Source organism: Trichomonas vaginalis, chromosome IV (assembly GCF_026262505.1).
Source record: "Trichomonas vaginalis G3 chromosome IV, whole genome shotgun sequence".
NCBI classification, from domain to species: domain Eukaryota; phylum Parabasalia; order Trichomonadida; family Trichomonadidae; genus Trichomonas; species Trichomonas vaginalis.
The window spans coordinates 27,933,396-27,953,798 of NC_067206.1; the positions used below are offsets into that span (position 1 = coordinate 27,933,396).

Genomic DNA, 20,403 nt, shown 5'->3' on the forward strand with positions numbered 1-20,403 from the left:
AAATTTACGTGACAAAAAAATCGAGAAAAAAATATTTTTTTGTGAAATGAATGATAATTTAGCGATTGATGCGGTCAATTCATTTTCATCTACATTTAATTATAGTACAACAGTTCCTCATGGCGAAACTATCGAAGAAATGTTGCAATCAACACAATATCTCGAATCAAGTCCTATAACGTTTACTTATTCTTTTGGAGGTAGAAGAGAGTTAATCCCTGGTGAAGTCTATCAGACTTATCTTGACTTTATGAATAAAAACAAAGGATTAACTGCTCTTCGCTCCGTTCTTTATCCGCTTTTTTGCCAGCTAGTTATCTATTTCAGGCGTTACGAGGAGACAGATAAATGCAAAGAGTTCGTCGAAAAATATCTTTCAACAATTCCTCAAGAATATTTACAAGAAGTTACACAATTTGTAGAAAACGAAGAATTTTACGAACGATATGCAAGTATTTTTAACATGCAGCATTTCATCTTATACTGTGACGAGAAAACAGCCAATGTTTTAGTTGATTTTATTAATGAACAATATAATTCTCAACTTAGAGCATTATTAACCGATTCAATTACCATCAGAATTAAGAGAGATGTACAGAAATTCTCAGAAATTAGGTTTATTTCACCAGACAAACACAGTGAATTGTCAATTATCTCTGGAACAATTCCTGGCTGCAATCTTGCTGTTATTCCTAAGAGTGCTCCATATATTTATGCTGTTCTTGATGGAAATAATGTCGTTTGCCTAGAAACTGAAAAGCATATTTCAAAAATACTCTACAGACATGCAGCTCCTATTACTACAATATGCGCTTCATCAACAGGAAGCTTATGTGTTACTGCTGATGTAAGCGGAGTTTGCAGAGTTTGGTCTAAAAATGGATCAAGATTACTTTCAGACGTTATGTGTCCAATTTGGTCCTCCTGCTTTGCACCGATTGGAGGAGTGTTTGCTTTGGGTTACCAGGATGGTACTGTTCGTCTTTTCCGTTCAGATAATTGCTCAGTATTCAGAGCTTTCGTTGGCCATACGAAATCTATCATTGCAATCTGTTTCCATCCAAACTGCAGCTATGTTGCATCAGCGTCTCTCGATTCTACCATCAGATTATGGGATGTAAGAACAGCGGAGACAAAAAGATTGTTTATTGCCTCACAGCCACCATCCGCTGTTGCTATATCACCTGATGGAAAGAATCTCGCTTATTTCGATGGTTCTCTCCATTTATGCGATATCGGAACTGGAGAAAACAAGGCTTTAGTTGTTCTACCCCTCAAATTTATTGCTGGTATCCACTTCCTTGCAAGCGGTACAAACGCTGTTGTAGTTGCTAAAGGTGGAGCTGTTTTTGCTGTTAATTTCGAAACTCAGAACGCAACTGAGCTGACAGCTGTTGAAAAGACAGTTGTTTTCTCAGGAATCCCACAAGAAAACGAGTTAAGAATACTCACAGCTGAATAAGATTTTGATATGATATAATTTTTATATTTTTTGTTTCTCTTTATTTTTGGATTTTATTTTTATAAACTGATCAATAATAAATATAATGCAATAAAAATAGATTTTCTACGAAAAAATTAATTCTAATTTTTCCCCTTCTAACATTATCTTCTTTTTGCTTACAGAAAGTTTATGCACTCCTAGATGTAGTTTGTATAGTTCAGTTGGCTTTGAGCAGGGACTTCTGGTTAATGTTTTACTCTTTACTGATAAGTTTCTTAATGCATTCAATAAATTATATGTCATCACAATTTTGTGAAGAAACTTTTATAATTGAGAAAAAAGTTTGTAATAAGGTCGCATTTTGAGTATAATTTTAAGTGGGACATATTTAACATAGAAAAATCCAATTATGTTTCTCGTATACATGATAAAATATAGCAAAATCAAATTCATTTTGATAAATTTATCTCTTAATATGATATGTTTTTAGATTTTTGTAATCTGCAAAATCAGTGAATTAATGTTTTCATGGTTTCGACGGATTGAGCAATATTGCAATCAAAATTTATTTCACAGTTATAACGAAAATGGAAATTACTGTTAAAATTATATTATGTGTATGTATAAGAGAATGTTTGAATAAAATGTGTACGTTTCAAAAAACGTTGGAAATGAATGAAGATTTAGCAGCTGAGAGCAAAAAGACAATTGCCCCTCCAGCTGTTCTAATTCATTACCTCCTTCCAGTGGAAGCATTTTCGCCACAAATTTTGGTTCTAGAAACTCCGCTTGGAAATATTAGCAAAATGAAAAATAAAAATTCGGATAGATCGCAGTATCTTGTACAAACCATAAACACTGATCTTTCACAAAAGTCAAATTCGTCATTGTTTTTCAAAGAAGTTCAAAATTTATCTTCATCAAAATATCCAACCATTTTGCCTTTTGAAGGTTTTACAATATCAAATTCATACAATTGCGATAAGCCAGCTATTGTCTACGATTGTTATACTGGACTAAAGCTTTCAGAGATTCTTGAGATCGAAGATGATGAGAATGCACTTGAAAACTGGAACTTAACAACTAAAATACGATCATTAATAGGTGTTGCCTTTGCTTTGGATCATATTCATGGACTAAATATTGCACATGGTAATATCAATGCAGAAAGTGTAGTTTATGGTGGAGATTATTGGCCGTATCTTGCTAATTTATCGTTTGAGAACTTCTTTAATGAGGAAAAAGTCAAAAATTTGGTTCCAAGTTATTTTGAGACAACATGGAAAGCTCCAGAGCTTACAGGAACTACAAAGAAGACTCTACCAGGCGATATTTACTCTTTTGGAATGTTAATTCTGTTATTATTCGTTGGTCAAGATGAATTCGAAGATATTGTTGAATCTTACACTGAAGAAGAATCTGAACTAGAAATACCTGATTCCGTTCCATCTCAGATTAGTGAAATCATTCAATCGTGTTGTAATCCAAATCCTCAAGAAAGGCCAGTGATTTCAACTGTTTTGCAGGAATTACAAGACTCTATTGAAAGTATTCAAGGTGTTGATGTATCAGCTATCCATGATTTCATTCAACAGATCAAAGGCAAAAAATCAAATCAAAATAAGCCACAAGAACCAAAGAAACAAGAGACCAAACAAGAAAATGAGCCTGCAAAAGAAGAATCTTTTATTCCAAAACCAAAAAGAGAAACTCCATCAAAATTAAAGAAAATTGATTCCAAAAAGAGCATCAAATCCATAGATAAAGAAGAAAAACCTGTTAAGAAGAGCAACTCTGATAAGGATACTGCTAGATCTGATGTCAAAAAGACTCTGAAAAAGAAACCACAAAAAACTGTTTTCGTTAATGTCGAAAATACATGTTATCCATCAATTACACGCAACACAAAGAAGATGGGCTGGAAAACAACAGATAACGAAGACAAAACAATATTATTTTGGTATGATAACAATGTATCTGTTGATTTGTGTCTTTCTTTACAGCCATGGCAATTTATCAATCATATACCAGGTACATATGTTATTTCCCGCAAAGTAGAACTCGCAAGGAACATTGAACGCATTCAAAAATATTTTCCAAAAATTTACACTTTTCATCCACTTTCTTTTGCAGTTCCAGCTCAATCATTAGACCTCCAACAATACATGATGAATGCTCCTCTCAAAGACAGAACATTCATTATCAAGCCTGATTTAGGAGCGCAAGGAAAAGGCATATATTTGATCCAAAACCCAGATGATGTTTTAGATATCACTGAAACATCTATTGCTCAACAGTACATAAATTCACATCTGATTGATGGATACAAGTTTGACTTGAGAATATATGTTCTAGTGTCATCTGTCTCTCCATTAAGGATATATACCTTTAATGAAGGAATGGCGAGATTCTGTACAGAACCATATAAAAAACCTCGCCAAGGAAATCTTGACCAAATTTACAGACATTTAACGAATTATTCCGTTAACAAGAAGAACTCAAAATTCGAGCAACCAACAGATGATGATGCTTCTAATGATGGATTCAAGAGATCTTTTAGCTCCGTGCTTCACGAAATGAAAAGTGAAGGAGTTGATACTGATAAACTTCTCAAAGACATGCATCAATTAATTGTTTTGACAATTTTAGCTGTTTATTCTTACATCAAACACAGCGTTAAAACAGCGTTTAGAGTTGATGATGGGAAAAGCAGATGTTTCGAGATCATGGGCTACGATATATTGATTGACAAGAAGAACAAACCATGGTTATTAGAAGTTAATCATTCTCCTTCTTTGCAATGCGACTCTCCTTTCGACAAAACTCTTAAAGACAACGTCATTTCAGGAGCAATGAAGATAATGGACTTGAACCCTAATTTCAAGAAGATTGTAATAGAGCAGGAGAGAATAAGAACACAGAACAGAATTACAGGAAAAGGAAAGGATGAAAATAAAAGTTTGTATGATGAACAAAAAGAATACGAAATTTCTAAAACAACTGGATGGATGCAGTTATATCCTTGTTTGGATGATGCAGAACAACAAAAATTATATGAAGAAGTACTTAAAGTTGAAGGCTCCATTTCACCAATAGGAACAGATGAAACAGTTGCAAGTAATAAAAGAAAAATTGCAATACAAGAGAAATTGAAGAAAATCGAAGAAAGCGAAAAGAAAAATTTGCCTAAAAAAGTTGCAAAACCGAAGAAAGAGATTAAAGAAATTGGTGATGATAAAGAATCTGTTTCTGTAACCGTTCCACAGCCAAAACCATTAGTAAGTAAGACTCCAAGGTCTGTACAGCTTCTAAGAGAAGCAAAACTCGCAAGAATCAGATCGGAACAAATGAGAGAACAACATATGAAAAGTTATGATGATTTACCTGAAATTCCAGCTGCTCCTGCACCTCATGGCTTACAGGCATACGCAAGAGCAGTTCCACATGTAACCAAACCAAAAATTGTCCCAAAGAATATTATATTTGATATGTAATTATTTTTTATTTATTTTGTTTATTAAATATTGATTGTTATGTTAAATTCACATACTTTATACTTTTATGTCAATGCATTTTCTTCCCTAATCTAGATTTATTACAATTAGGGATGAAAGAAAAGATAAATTTAGTTTAAATATTTTAGTAATTAAGGCAAAATTTTAATACTTTGCACACCAGTTATCAATGAATATTGACTTAAAATCATATTGGTGTAAGGGTACCCTTAGTGTCAAATTTCTAGAGTTGTCAGAATTTTGAATTTGTGTCAGATTGTCAAAAGTACATCAATTCTCAAATTATAAATTATTAAAAAATGTATGAAAATAATTTTAATTGTTTATATAGATAATGAAATGACGGAATAATAAAATGCATTATCAAATTTTGCTCCAAATAAGTATGGCATCGAGCATTTAACGCGAATAATAAGTGGTACAGCTTCGAGGTTATCTATATAATACTTTTCATACCAGATATATTTCCAAATAATGACGTGTCCATTTCCGTCATGACCATATTCGGCAATAGGATTAGTAACGTTAGGAGATGGCATTATACCCTTTCCATCTATCATTTCTGGGTTTTGGAATTTGATTCCAGAATAATGGATTGATTGACCCTCTTCTGTCGAGAACTTAGGATTATCATTTGTATAATCTTCGGCTACAGAAATACAACCTTTATATCCACTTATATACGAACTTCCACCACCGCCAGAATTTCCAAATCCGTATGAGAAGGAACCACCACCAAAATAACCGCCACCACCGCCAGAAGCTTCATCAAAACTTCCACCTCCCATGCCGAAAGTTCCTGAAACCCGACCCTTGCCACCAGACATTTGCGTTCCTCCTTTTCCAGCAGCATCAAGTCCTTTTAGGCCACCACCCGATCCCGCAATGTCATTGCGAGCCTGGCTACCACTTCCTCCAGCCACCATGATACGACTTTTTAACCCGTTTAGACTAAAGTAAGGACCAGGAAGTAATCTGACATCTGATGCACCACCACCACCATTTGCTGCCGGGCCACCACCACCGTAGGCTGGTTGATTCTGACCATTTACACCTTTTGCGCCAACATGGACGTAAACAGTTAAATTATCTTCAAGAAATAAATCTCCACTAGTATATCCGCCATACCCTTTCTGTGCATTGCGACCTTTTTCTGTAGCACCATTAGCTCCCCAGCACGCGATTTTCCATCGGCCAGCTGTTAAATTGATAACATATGGATAGAACTCGTAGTTATTGGTACCATTATACACCAAATCATAAGCAAGTTTAAATAGATAAATTTAGGTCGTTTTATTTGAAAAATATCAAATGAAAAAGTGATGTGAAAGAAAAATGCGATAATTGCAGATCCAAAGGCATATTTTGATGGCTTTCAGATACTATAGTTGGATTGCTTGAAACAATGGGACATGTATCATAGTTTGCCGCTTCATGTACTCAGATTTCATTGAATCCGCGCAAAACTTTCCAAAAGACAAATTTATTGTAAGAGGATCAATAACGCTCCAAAGGCACCTATGATTTCAAGCTATTGATTTGTCATACCAAGCTAATTTAGTGTTGATATGAAATTAATATCACGACAATTGTTATTCTAAAAGGATGGACCTGAGTTCATTTTTTCTACTTTATATGGCCGCTGAGAAATAAATAGTAAAAAAATAGCAGCAAAAAATATAATAATTTTTATGTTGTTATCAAAACAGATGCATACGAAGTGGACATATAATTATAATTGCCGAATTTTCCACTTATACAAACTTTATTTTGAACTTTATAAAAATTAGGATTCAAGCAGGATTGATAATCTAATAACGGCATTGTATTGATGAAGGATGATTTTCCTACTTGATTTGTATTATAATTGTTAGGACCGCTTCCTTGAGTAATATACGCGTTTAAGTCACAATCTATAGCACATTTTATAAGCGTTAAGGAAGAAGATTCCGCTATACAAAAATAAGAAGTGCTTTGGTGATTTAAGATTGTCCAATTTGTAAGTGTTATTGATGAACTAGAAACAATATAAATTATTCCTTGATTTTCTGTCAATTTACATTTTACAAGATTACAACTATTCAAAGTTCCAGCAGTATGATCAATAGTCATTGTATGGTAATTTGTTGTTGAATTTTCGAACTCACAGAACTTAATTTGTATCGCTGTTCCATTGTTGACTTGATAAAAAGGATCAATGTAGATCGTATTTTGACTTTCGTTTGTATTAGTGAGAGTAATATTTCCATTTACAAAACCAATCATATTGTTACCGGAGCTTGATGTACCACAATTAAAGATTGTGCTTAAATCGATTAAATTTATCGGAGGATCTTCTTTAGAAACTTCTTGATACGAAAAAACTCCTCCGTTTGCTGTCCCTGTAGTTAAAGCTTCTGTAGCGCATACCTTTGTTAAAGCGCATGCACCTTTTGTGCCAAAATAAATTGATTCTCCATTATAAGAGGAATAAGTACATTTAGTAAATGTACACTGCTGTGCAAGAAGCTTCGTTTGAGATGAATTGGATGATATACAAATTGCGCGATTATGTAGATCGAAAAATGCGGAATTATGAATAAAATAATCTGCCGGTAAGGTTCTTCCGACATAACTCGATGTTTTATTGTTTTCAACTAGAAAATAGGAGTTTTGTATCAATATTACCGTATTTTATCTCTATTTGGATCAAGATCTTATTAACATTAACATAGTTTAGATCAGTATTGAGAAAAATCAATTTGATTTTAATCTTGCTATAATTTGCTTGCAAATATTAGCTTCATTGAGATATTGATCAAATGGGATTTGTTCATTGAATCAGATTGTGTAAAAAATGAGTATATGTTATTTTTGCTGGATAAAAAGATAATTGAGAATGCTTCTTTGCAATTTAATATCGATTTAAAAAAAAATATTCGATTAGCCAAAATTATTTGTAATCCCAAGGTGAATTGATGTAACAAATAAGGAATAACTCTTAATCGGGTCAAAGATATTAAATGAAAATATATATATGGGAAAATTGCATCCTCAAAGGCTAATGAGTATTAATTCACGTAAAATAAGTATAATAATAAAGATTCCTTAGACCAAATTCGATAAATTATTTTTGAAAAAGATGTATAATTCCTATGTAAATAAACAATTTTAATAAAACAATCTATATTAAAACAAAAAAACAATAAAAATCAAACAATACTTGGTGGAGCAGGAATAATTCCTGTTGTTTCCGTCTGTTTCTGTTCAAATGCTTTCAGAGCATCAGTATCAGGTATATCTTCTATTTCTGTCAGAGAATTAAACAAAGCTTGATCATCCATGTGTAGCCCGACTTCCAAATCTGCATCTCTAGTTGGCCAATTGCCGTGAACTTTCTTTTTCATCTTTAATTCAATTTTAATCGGAGTAACTTTTGTTTCGCATTCTTTTGGAATGATTTCGCCATAGAGCTCGAAAGATTTTGTTAATGTTTCTTTGTTTGATGCTCTAATGATGACATCAACAGAAAATGGATAAAATGTAACTGAAACTTGATTTTTTGTTAATCCTTTAACAAAAATAGTATTAGTAATATAATCATTTGATTGGTACCATTCGTTTTTAGTGTTTGAAAGTAAATTATGTTGAATTGGTTCCCCTAATTCGATAAATTGTGCTGCATCCATTTCGACTGCAAGTTGAAAATTGGTTTTATTTATCCATCTGGCCCATGCTGTGTGCTGCAGGAATATTTTTTCAGCATCCATGTACTTATTAAGTTTATATAAACAAACTCCTTTCATAAAATGCAATTCTTTAATAAATTTACCGGACTCATTGATTCTTTTGATGTTTTCAAGTGCTTCTAGATATCTATGCATATGATAAAGGCAGTTTATATATTTAATCTCGTTACTATGAGACAAAACTTTTGTTTCTTTTCGTAATTGGTCCAATAATATGATAGCTATTTCATAATTACCTTTAAGCATATGTGCAGAAATGTTATCATCTGTTGTTTGGGCTAAAGCAGATGAATCCATTTTTTTTTCGCTCTAATTTTATTACGATTATTGTAAAGTCAATTGCCGAACAGAGTTTTTCAAATTAAAAAAATGCTTTTCTTGCATGTTTTCCGTACCCTTCAGGGTAAAAGAATCACAGTTCATGTTAAAAATGGAATTGTTATCGAAGGTACTCTCCAATCAATTGATCACTTCTATAATATTAAGCTTATCAATACAGAGACTAAAGACGCTGGAAATTTAAATATGGTTTCAACACTTTCAACAGCTTATATTCGCGGAACATCTGTTCTTTATATAGAGCTTCCAAAAGATGAAATAGATTTGAACATTCTTCATGATGCTACACGCCGCCAAGAAGAAACAGAGAAATAAACAATACCTGTATTTTACACTCTCTACATTTTTGTTAGTTTTGATTTACTACAATGCTAACGTCAAATTTTCAAAAATGAACTTTTTTGAATTGACTTTATCCCCTTTTTAAGACAATACTTATAGCCTTTGAGTATTTCTGATATAATAATTACATCCTACTGTCTTAATTATATAATTATTTTCTCTATATAAAATAATGAGATAAAATTTGCTATTACATGCTGATAAAATATAAAATAAGCTTCAACTGCGTCCAACTTATAATTAAATTGATAATTTGAAGACAAAACAAGAAATAAATGTTCAATTATTTCTTTAATTAGATTGAAGAATGCAATGTATAGAAATACCTCAATGAAAATAGAAAGGTATTTAAGTAGAGTTTTAAAAAAAATCTAAAAGAAAATTGAAAATTAAAAAAAATACAATAAAACTCTAAGAAATCTTTAGTTTAAACAGAACATACATATTATAATTCAAACGACTTGCCGGAATTATTTAAGGAAGCCTCTTTTAACACCTTCTGAATATCCGGGTAATTTTCCATCATCTTGGAGCTTATTAAATGCCAGCATGATAGATTCTGGTGTTAGAGGTTTACCATCATCTTGAATATTTGTAGCTGTTTCGACCAATTCTGCAATGAAAAGTTTTCCAGCCCAACGAACGAGTTTAAGCGTCTCGTCTGAAATAGTTGTATTTTCTGGAGCATATTTCTTCATAATTTCACCCAATTTCTTATAAGGTAAATGGTTATCCTGAGAACGTAAAGAATCGAAGCGTTTCTTTTGGTCATCTGTCATTTTTGAATAAGCTTCATCCATTGCCGGTGTTTTTTCCAACTCAGCTTCCTCTTCAGGAACAGGAGGTTGACTTGGCATGTAAGGAGGGTGACCTTGCATCATTGGGTTGATTGGCATCTGCTGTTGCATCATTGGGTTCATTGATGGATTCATTGGCTGTTGCATTGCTGTGGGCATTTGATTTTGTGGAACTGGCTGAGGAACATTTGGTGGCATATTTGTTTGTGACATAACTTGAGGCATCATTTGCGGTGGTATTTGTTGTTGCATTTGATTCATCATCATTGGCTGGTTTTGCATCATTTTCTATTATGTTACTGTCACTTTTGGAGATTTATTGGCGTGAAGAAGAAAATTATAACAATTTAACTCAAGATCAAATCAAACCAAAGAATTTTAAACCTTGAAGTAAAATTATAATGAGTCTTCAACCATAATACAAGAATGTCGTACATAAAACAAGAAAGTTGAAAATCGAGGTTATGTATGCCAATCTTTCAAAACGGCAGAGCAGTAGACATGAATGTGAAAACATTGAGACTTTAATCTTTAAAATTATCTTAAAAATCCATAATTTCAATAATATTACCGTTATTATGGATTTTATGATTTTTAATAAAGAATATATTAATGTCATTGTAATTTAAACCCAATCAAATAATAATTTTTCGTGTAATTTATAATCTCTAAAGTTGCGACGTCTCGATGAGTGAAGGTATCATACAGAATTATGAATACATTGCTGCTCATATCATTGACTATATTAAAGAAGGTAATTTCTTTGATGTTTTTGAAATAGAAGACATCAAAAAGATCATGAAAAATTCAAATCTAACATAATACTATCAAAGCAAATAAATTATATACTTGTACTCGAAATTCTAATATTTGTATTCAAAGCTTGGAAGATGTTATTTCAACACTGAAATCAATCAAAAAGTACATGAAATTCGGAATACTTAATGGTATTGTTGTTTTTTTAGATCAGAAATCGAAAGAAATGTCTGAATCTACAGATAAAATCCAAAAACTTCAAACAGAGCTTAATGAAATTCAAAATCAAAAGCAAAAAAGTGACAACAAAATAAAATCTCTTCAATCTCAACTCAATCAAATTAATGAAGAAAACAACACATTAAAGAGGAAACTCGATGAAATGGAAAGTTTTCACAATTATAATGGGTTAAGTAGCGCTCAGAAAGAAATTCTATATAAAATTTCAGAACTTAAGAAATCAGAAGATTTCGAAAGTATCTACAATTTCTTTGTTGAACTTTCATCTCAAGGAAATCAAAAAATGATTTCAAAAGCATGTGAAGAAGGACTTTGGAAAAAGATAGCTCCTAAAAAAGATGATGATGATGAAAAGAATGTCCTTCATGTAGCATGTGAAAAACGAAATCTCAAACTTGTTAAATCTCTCATAGAATCTGGTTGTGATAAAGAATCGAGGAGTAAAAATGGATATACTCCACTTATTTTTGCATCAGGAAATGATAAACCTGAAGTTGTAAAATATCTTATCTCTATTGGAGCTGATAAAGAAGCAAAGAATAATAATGGATATACTCCACTTATTTTTGCATCAAAGAATGGTCATCTTGAAGTTGTTAAATATCTTATCTCTAATAAAGCTGATAAAGAAGCAAAGAATAATAATGGATATACTCCACTTATTTTTGCATCAAAGAATGGTCATCTTGAAGTTGTTAAATATCTTATCTCTAATAAAGCTAATAAAGAAGCAAAGAATAATGATGGATATACTCCTCTAATTTGGGCATCAGAAAATGGTAAACTTGATGTTGTTAAATATCTTATCTCTAATAAAGCTGATAAAGAAGCAAAAGATGATTATGGATATACTCCACTCATTCGGGCATCAAAAGAAGGTCATCTTGAAGTTGTTAAATATCTTATCTCTGTTGGAGCTAATAAAGAAGTAAAGAATAAAAGAGGAGATACTCCTCTAATTTGGGCATCACAAAATGGTAAACTTGAAGTTGTTAAATATCTTATCTCCAATAAAGCTGATAAAGAAGCAAAGAATAATAGAGGATATACTCCACTTTGTGTTGCATCAGAACATGGTCATCTTGAAGTTGTTAAATATCTTATCTCTGTTGGTGCTGATAAAGAAGCAAAGAATAATTTTGGAAATACTCCGCTTCATTTATCATCATGGATTGGTCATTCTGAAGTTGTTCAGTATCTTGTCTCTGTTGGAGCTAAAAAAGAAGTAAAGAATAATGAAGGATACACTCCAGTTATGGTTGCAACAAGCGACATAAAACGTTTTCTAAAATAAGTTATTTTAATAAACAAAGGTATTAATAAAAATATTAAATCGTATCTCTTTTTTAACTGTTTTAAAGGCTTTATCAAATTGAAATTTGTCAAAGAATTCAAACTGTATAAAATTATGAGTCATCGCATGCCAAAAAATTGTGATTCGTACCTTCTTTGACTTAAGACAAGAACAAAAATAAAGAAAAGAATATTATACCCTTTATTGCTATATTGCTATAAGGGCTTGCAAAATCTTATTCATTGTAATGTGTAAAACTTTAATGTCATGCAAAAACTATTCATCAATTCTAAAGCCCTTAAAATTAAGTTTGTGTAATTTAAAAAGAGCTCAGCATAAGAAAATAGTTAATGTTAGAATGAAAATGAATGAAATACTTAATAGTAAAAGCAAATAAACGCTTTTTCATAGTTTAAAAATCAATGTCATAAAACTCCCCTAGAAAATTGAATAATTTGTGTATTCTTGTCACGAATTCTTGGTCCAATTTTGAATTAAAGCCACAAATTTGAATAGAATGAGAATTAAAAAAATATATGAGAAAAGTAAGATTATTTATTTCAACTCTTTCTAGACATGAGCCATACGGACCTCGTTGAGGATTGATGAAGCCTCCTTGAGGGCCTTGATGAGTGCGACGCACTTGGCTCTTCTTGCGGCAACATCTGGGTCTTCAGCCAAATCTGGGTCAGTGACAAGTCTCTTAAAGAGCTCCTGGCGCATGACCTCTGTAGACTTCTTGATGAGGATTCTGTGGACAGTCTTTGGAATGACATCTGCGATCTCTCTCTTGCAAATATCAACGTATCTGTCGACAAGTTCGAGAAGGAAGTCAACGTTGTTATCAAGAGATCCGCTCTGTAACTGTGCTTGTGTTCTCTCCATAAATGACTTGTGTTCGGAGTTAATGTAGCAACTTTGGATATCAATAATCTGATTGACATAAACAAGGCATTCTTCGAGGGTCTCCTTGGCTATATCAGCGATGGACTGGCTGAGAAGAGCCTTAACTCTTGGGAAACGGTCTAATTCTGGAAGAATAACTTTTGTATGAAGCTCCATCATTCTGTGGTGAACGATTTCGGCGGCTTCTGTTGATGGAGCGCGCATCATCTCGATGTAATCTCTGATAAGACGGTAGAAAGTGGCTTCTGGGAAGAATAACGCTCTTTGGAGGCCGGAGTTGGCTTCAATCATGGCGATAACTTTCTCGCGTGGCATGGTCTTGGCCGATGGGATCTCGTCGAGGCGTTTCGGAAGATCATTAATGAGATAATCCATAAGATACTGGCCACCGTCGAGACCGTTCGTACGAAGATCGTCGGATGTACCGAGAAGAAGGCCTTGGTAGATGGATAAGTAACCTTCGAGCATCTTGTAAAGGAATAATTGTTTTTCTTCCTTGGAGTTGCCGAATACATCACCGTAACCGATCAGTTCATGTTCCTTACGGCGGAGAAGTTCATTGATTTCGTTGTGGACCGATGGAAGTTTTGATTTGATATGGCGCATCAGAATGCCATTCAATGTAGTAGCCAAGTACTTGTAGCCGCATGTTTCGGCAAGGTCACGATACTCTGGTGTAGTTAAGAAGAAGCGGTGCTCGCTCTCGATAACCTTTTCCATTGGTTTGCCATCGTCGATATCTTTTTGAGATCTGTTAACGACACCAATGTAGCCGAGGTTGAGAGGATATACTTTGTTGAGGAGGACATCGCGGGCATTCGTTCCTTTGTCCATGATATCGAGTTTTGTAATAACGCCAATTGTACGTGTACCCTTTGGATCTACTTCACGAGCAATAAGAAGTGAATCTGAGTTGGCAAGATCTGTATTTGCTGGGGTAATGGCAAGAATAATCGCGTTTTCTTTTGTGATGTAGCTCATAACCATGTTTCTGATTTGTTGTGGAAGGTCGGCTGCTTGTCCTTCTACAGCAACCTTCGTAAGACCTGGAAGATCGACAAGTGTCAAGTTTAATACATTTGGCGAAGTAACGCGAAGATTGATTGGAGCATCTGTAACACCTTTGTTAGAACCGCAGAGACGATCTGTTTCATCCTCAATTTCTTGGCGAACTTTATCGAAATTGGTAAAGATTTCATCTGGTTTATGATTGAAAACTGCGAATTCTTTTGGTTTTTGATCTCCATCATTGTGAACAAGCTGGAGAACAAGAGGCCTTCTTGTGACAATGCCGGAACCACGAGGAAGGAAATCCTTCTGAACTAAGGATTCGAGAACGGATGATTTACCGCATGATTGGCAACCAACGACGACAATCTGTGGAAGATCGATACTGTCATGACCAACCCTTTGGAAGACATCCTGAAGCTTGTTGAGAACGGGAATTAAAGTATCCATTCAGGTATGACGTCACCTTTTCGGCACTTTTTTAGATCGAATTTCATAATTTTTTTCGACATCAAAAGAATTTGGATTAATTAGCAAGAAAGAGTGGAATTGGACTTGTATAGAAGCAAAATATGCTGTTTGGCCATTAGTAATTCTCCTTTTCAGATCAGTTTCTTGTTTTTGATTTTTTTTGAAGATTATATACGTTAATGACTTCATAATTTACGTGTCTTTGTTGTCGTTTACATAAGCCTTTCTATTGCTTAACTTTACTTCTTACTTTTAACGAAATACATACAAACCATTCGGATTTGCTGAATTCTAACTAAAATTGAACATAGGTACAATACACATTGCTACGAGTTTAGACACCACAGCTCTTTTTATTGATTTACTTAAAATAAACTCAATAAAATTCTACTTGTTAATTGACATCGACTGAGATTACTTTCTTTATATTGCACTTTATCTGATAAATAGCTGTCTCATTTACATTTGTGAGCACTTCAAATAATTATTCTTATTATTCATAAAAAGTTTTTGACACTTTTTAATGAACAACCTGATATGAATATGACAAAACCTATATGAGGTTTGATAAAATTTTGAAAGAAATTTGATAAGAAATAATATTTGCTCTAATTCACCAAATATGATAATAATTACTAAGATTTGTATGGAACAAGCCAACTATATCATAAAATTGAATCGCTATAATGTGTAAAATTTGGTATTAATTACAATCTTAATGAAATTGGATCACAAAATTCAATAAAATTCATTGAAATACAAAAATTTGCATTGTAAATAGTATGTCTCACTAAAGTTACTTTATAATTATGGGAATAAGTCAATATTATGATTTTCGAATTTCCAAAAAAAATTCAAAAAATTTAAAATAATATGAAATATTGTTGAATTTCACATCAATTTTAGGATTTTTAAGAAATTTTGGAAAATAAAAATGATTTTATTTTATCTAATATTGCAATTTTTACCTCTAAAAATCATTTTTGATACTAATATATTGATATTTATAATTTCCAAAGTTGAATTCTTTGGTAATATGGGCATTTGCTTTAGTATATCCGAAAACAAATACAAATATATAAAACAATGGCTACAATACGATATTATAACGCATTATGCTATATTTTTTTCTTTTGTACTAAGATTTGAACTTCCATAAGTTTACATGCACCAATACTTATCCAATTAATACTATGCAGATAGCTTTAAGGTCAAATAAATAAACAACATTTAGAATTATTGAACATTATAAAAAAAAATCCAAAGATTTATAGAGAAAAGGATTAAAGAGCGATACACATTTTATTACTTAACACAAATGAAGATAAAAAAAATTTTTAACTCGCATTACTGCTGAGTTGTATCAAATTCACCAGAAGTTTCCACGTAATTCTGAATTGTTTGAAGGACTTGTTCAGCATCTTTCTCCTGCATCAAACAGTCGTAAATTTCGTTAATCTTATCTGGCTCTTCTTTTCTAGACAAGATGTTTCTAAACACTCCTACAGCGCTTGCAATCATTCCTTGTTTCATTTCTTCGTTCATTTCGTATCCGGCGAGAATTGAATACGCTTTCATGGCGAAATAAAACATTCCTTGTGTATAACATTCCGAGGAAATGATTTGTAGTAATGTTTTAGCATCTTCTGCCACTGTACATTGAGTATATAATTCCCAAGCCTTTTCCGGCTTTCTGTTCATTATATAACACATACAGAGCCACGATGTGTAGTATAATTCGCGTAAATATGCTGGATTCTTAACGAGAAGGAAGAACCTTTCGGCTTCTGCCCATCTACTGAGTTGTGCAAGGATCATAGCCTTATTGTAGTTAAATTCGTCGTTTTCTTTAAGGTATTCTTCGATAGATTGCAGTACTTTAAGCGCTGCATCCCATTCTTGTTCGATGAATTTATTTGTTGAAAGAACTTGACGTCCTTGGATTGTATCCTTGATTTCATCAAGGTTGCCGTATTCTTTGAATACCTCGTTCGATGATGTAATTAAGTTCGCATCGCCTGTTAATTGGCCATATGCAAAATCAACAGTTGCTTTTAAGAGATTTTCACTGAGATCGAGGGGTTGGAAATCTTGTAATATATTATAGGCCTCTGTAGAGTTGGATTCCCTGAGATATAATATGGCGAGGTTCTGCTGCGCTTGTGGAATAATTCCAACAAGTTTGGGAAGAAATGTGAAGCCATCGTCACCATCATGGAATATACAGAGGTTGTGGTTTATCAAGGAATCAACAAATCCATATGTTGCTGAACTGAATTTGCGGATTTGAAGTAATTGGGATTCTGCAGTACTGGGATCGTATAATTTAAGGTAGGCACAGCTCTTGAGGTTAAGAGCAACAGCTGAATCCGAGTTCACTTGTAGATATTGATCAACTGTATCGTTTGCTTCCTGATGTTGATCTAGTTTGAACTGGCACATGGCTATATATACGTTTAACGCAATGTAGTCTGGATGTTCTGCGAGAAGTTTTGTGTAAATATCAATGGCTTCTTGATAATGAGAACGAATGTAATGAATGGCTGCAAGAGAGAGTTGATTTTCGAGTGTGCCCAAAAGCTGAGAGTGTGTTTTGTATAATGCATCGTCATCATTAGTCTGCTGAGCGATATGGAACAATAATCTTGTTTTATAATCGCATGAAGGGCCTTTATTAGCATAATCACGAGCTACTTCGTAATCTTGAAGATAGAATTCACAGGATGATATATAAAGATTGACAGTCGTATCATCTGGATCGCTTTTCAAAAGATTTTCGTAAATATCAATGGCATCTTCGTACTGACCGGAGTGGAAAAGACTGTATCCGTGCCATAGTTGCATTTCTTTTGTATATGGCTGGTTAAGCTCTTTGTGAAGGAAGTCAATGAAAGTTGCAGCGCCACTGTAGTCACGATTTGCGATGTAATCCAAAATAGTCTGTTCGTTAGTCTCTGGAGCAGGTACTGCAACCTCTTCCGGCTGCAGATTTATATTCAATGTTTTCCTTCTAGCACCTCCAATAATCATTGAGAAAAAATACGGTACTTTTTAGTTCCTCAGAAAATTATTTTTATTTTGAATGGAAGAATTAGACATTTGTTAGGCACATATCCTAAAATATAAATTGCTGATCGAAATATAAAAATTCATTGAACGTTTAGTTTTTACAATTATCAATATTAGTCACTAATATCGCCATACATATACATAAGCTTTCAGGCTCACTATGCATTTTCCAATTATGTTCAAATTTTGAAAAAAATTTCTTTTAATATTGCATTAATTAAGATTTTAATTATATAAAATAAAAGTACATCATATGAATAATTTAAATATTCTAGAAAATAGTCAACATAACACGAATTTTATTTTAAGATTTCATAAATTTACGATTTCGACATTCGACAGTTCAGACATTTAATGTAAAAATGATAATATATATCTTTTCTTGATTATCACACTATATTGATAAAAAAATTGTTTTTATTCGTATTGAAATTTCGATGAAAACAATCCAAAACTAAGTAAATCTAGTAAAAACAATAAGAGATTTATGGAATTAGTAGAAAAAATTGTTTTATTATTTTTTGATATAATAAATTATACTTAAATTTTTAAGATACTTTAGAGATTGACTAAGACATCTTCCAAAAAATAAATTATTTCGGAAGTAAGGTCTTCTTCTTATTAATAAAGTGAATTGCTAAAATTGCGAATGAAGCTGCGAATATTATTAATGATGTTGGGATAATTACAGCCTTAGCCCATGGCTGGAGTGGTTCATTAAGTTTCCAACCGTCTTCGCATTTGACTCCGAACCAAGGTCCTGTCTTATCACCAGCAGTGCAGACCTCTGAGTACTGGCAGTATCCGCACATTTCGTTGATTTCCAAGCACTTTGACATGTTCTTGTTACCAGCAGCGCAGATATCGTATCCTTCAGCCTGGAAGTCAACCCAAGTGAAGTTCCAACGTGTTGGTAAACCGTAGTAATTAACTTTGAAGTCCTTTTGTCCGAACTCCCACGGTGGGTTAAATTCGGCATCGCATGGTGGAGAAGCAAGGGCGTGCATTCTCATATTTGTTACGGCCTCAGTTAATCTGAGAACCTTTGTATCGAGATCGCCGAAATTGTTCCTGTCTCCGTATGGTGTTCCTTCAGCTGGACGAAGATCGTATCTAGAAGCAATCTGTTGGGCTGGATCGCCTTGTGAGTAGTTATCGCGCTTCCACTGGTTGTAACGCATGAATTTCTTGAAATCTTCGAATGTCTTGATCCTCCAGACATCGCGTTGCATAATGAGGTAACGTGGGGACTTGTAGTTAGATCTGTAGTCGCCGTAGATGCCGAGAGAGGCTACAAGCTCTGGATAGCCGGCGAGGTTGTAAAGGTCTTCGTGGTATGGGCAGTTGACAGATGGGAAGTATCCGTGCTCAACAAGGTAATCTGTAACATCGGAACTGCGGTAGACACCTGGGAACTGCTCGATGATCCAGATAAGATCCTTGTCGGGCTTCTGGAAGCGGGTTAATTTCTTGGAATCAACAACGACGTACTGGTTGTTATATGTACCGGAGTTGTGCTTGATAAATGTCTCTGTCCACTCCTTGCCACTTGTGGATGTCCATGTGGCATGGACAGCACGGATCCAGGTGAAGAGGGACTTTGGTGTGCAAACCTTGTAGAGATCGTCGTTGTAGTTGTTGAGGGTGGTCTCGAGAACAAAGAGGCCGGTGTCTGCCATGTAGAAATCATCGTAGGAGGCAAGTTTGCCGATACGTGTGGACATAACAAGTTTGTGGGCCTTGAATGCCTTGATCGGAAGGTCGTACTCCTTGAGCTGGCCATGAAGTTCACGATAGTCGGACCAGGCATCATGTGAGAAGTAAACATCTCTGTAATCATCTGTCAAACGGATAAGACCACTGCAGTGCTCGTTGATGAACTCTCTGGCTGGAGCAACATCATCTGGGAAGAGGTGGGCAATATCAAACATGTCGCCAGCGGACTGGAAGAACCAATGATCGAATTCATCCATCTGGGCTGTCTCATTGTGATCAAGATCGCATGCATACTTGTAACCAGCAACAAGGCCGTCGAATTGGTTCATGATTAAACCAATTTCCTGCCAGTAAACGGACTCTGGATAAGCATCAACAGATTCTCTAACATATTGAAGATTGTTGCTCATGTATTCTTTAACTTGTGGTGGATAGGTTCTGACACCAGATGGGTATCCTTTGATTTCACGAATAAGTGCATAATGATTGAAAATACTATTATAGGAAAGAGCGCCTTCAATATAGCCAGCGCATTTCATTATATCTGCATCTGGAGCTCCTTCACGGCCGTGAAGGTGAAGCTTGTACCAGCCAGCTTCATGAATTGAATCGTTGAAATTGGCCCAAGCAACAGCATTCTTATCTATTTTATCGAACTGTATTGATGGATTACCATTGTTATCAATATAGCAAGAGGCTTCACGGTATTTTTCCGCACAAGCGATTTGCTGAATAAAGAGAAACATTATGGCCTTGGCACTTTTTAGTAGTTATTCTC

General features: G+C 33.9%; 10 protein-coding genes across 10 annotated transcripts; 4 read left to right on the forward strand and 6 right to left on the reverse strand.

Moving 5' to 3' along the window:
* Positions 1-46: 46 nt before the first annotated feature.
* Positions 47-1,575, forward strand: TVAGG3_0181420 (transcription initiation from RNA polymerase II promoter; the record flags this gene model as incomplete). The annotated part of the gene is made up of 1 exon (XM_001308659.1): positions 47-1,462. The coding sequence occupies one exon, from the start codon at positions 47-49 to the stop codon at positions 1,460-1,462; it is 1,416 nt and encodes a 471-aa protein (XP_001308660.1).
* A 507-nt stretch (positions 1,576-2,082) lies between these two features.
* Positions 2,083-4,938, forward strand: TVAGG3_0181430 (tubulin polyglutamylase TTLl11 family; the record flags this gene model as incomplete). The annotated part of the gene is made up of 1 exon (XM_001308658.1): positions 2,116-4,938. One exon carries the CDS (start codon positions 2,116-2,118, stop codon positions 4,936-4,938), a length of 2,823 nt encoding a protein of 940 aa, XP_001308659.1.
* A 254-nt stretch (positions 4,939-5,192) lies between these two features.
* TVAGG3_0181440 (glycine-rich protein family) lies at positions 5,193-7,805 on the reverse strand (the record flags this gene model as incomplete). Its single annotated transcript, XM_001308657.1, has 1 exon — positions 5,283-5,885. One exon carries the CDS (start codon positions 5,883-5,885, stop codon positions 5,283-5,285), a length of 603 nt encoding a protein of 200 aa, XP_001308658.1.
* A 283-nt stretch (positions 7,806-8,088) lies between these two features.
* Positions 8,089-9,022, reverse strand: TVAGG3_0181450 (SGT1-like protein family; the record flags this gene model as incomplete). The annotated part of the gene is made up of 1 exon (XM_001308656.1): positions 8,151-8,984. The coding sequence occupies one exon, from the start codon at positions 8,982-8,984 to the stop codon at positions 8,151-8,153; it is 834 nt and encodes a 277-aa protein (XP_001308657.1).
* A 20-nt stretch (positions 9,023-9,042) lies between these two features.
* Positions 9,043-9,361, forward strand: TVAGG3_0181460 (mRNA splicing, via spliceosome; the record flags this gene model as incomplete). The annotated part of the gene is made up of 1 exon (XM_001308655.1): positions 9,057-9,341. The coding sequence occupies one exon, from the start codon at positions 9,057-9,059 to the stop codon at positions 9,339-9,341; it is 285 nt and encodes a 94-aa protein (XP_001308656.1).
* Positions 9,362-9,734: 373 nt separating this feature from the next.
* Positions 9,735-10,517, reverse strand: TVAGG3_0181470 (transcription initiation factor TFIID subunit 11-related family; the record flags this gene model as incomplete). Its single annotated transcript, XM_001308654.1, has 1 exon — positions 9,839-10,447. The coding sequence occupies one exon, from the start codon at positions 10,445-10,447 to the stop codon at positions 9,839-9,841; it is 609 nt and encodes a 202-aa protein (XP_001308655.1).
* A 133-nt stretch (positions 10,518-10,650) lies between these two features.
* TVAGG3_0181480 (ankyrin repeat protein family) lies at positions 10,651-12,455 on the forward strand (the record flags this gene model as incomplete). Its single annotated transcript, XM_001308653.1, has 1 exon — positions 11,148-12,455. One exon carries the CDS (start codon positions 11,148-11,150, stop codon positions 12,453-12,455), a length of 1,308 nt encoding a protein of 435 aa, XP_001308654.1.
* A 537-nt stretch (positions 12,456-12,992) lies between these two features.
* TVAGG3_0181490 (dynamin family) lies at positions 12,993-14,852 on the reverse strand (the record flags this gene model as incomplete). Its single annotated transcript, XM_001308652.2, has 1 exon — positions 13,026-14,819. The coding sequence occupies one exon, from the start codon at positions 14,817-14,819 to the stop codon at positions 13,026-13,028; it is 1,794 nt and encodes a 597-aa protein (XP_001308653.1).
* A 1,207-nt stretch (positions 14,853-16,059) lies between these two features.
* On the reverse strand, positions 16,060-17,862 carry TVAGG3_0181500 (intraciliary transport; the record flags this gene model as incomplete). Its single annotated transcript, XM_001308650.2, has 1 exon — positions 16,188-17,684. One exon carries the CDS (start codon positions 17,682-17,684, stop codon positions 16,188-16,190), a length of 1,497 nt encoding a protein of 498 aa, XP_001308651.2.
* A 257-nt stretch (positions 17,863-18,119) lies between these two features.
* Positions 18,120-20,387, reverse strand: TVAGG3_0181510 (phosphatidylinositol catabolic process; the record flags this gene model as incomplete). Its single annotated transcript, XM_001308649.2, has 1 exon — positions 18,503-20,371. The coding sequence occupies one exon, from the start codon at positions 20,369-20,371 to the stop codon at positions 18,503-18,505; it is 1,869 nt and encodes a 622-aa protein (XP_001308650.1).
* Between the last annotated feature and the right edge of the window lie 16 nt (positions 20,388-20,403).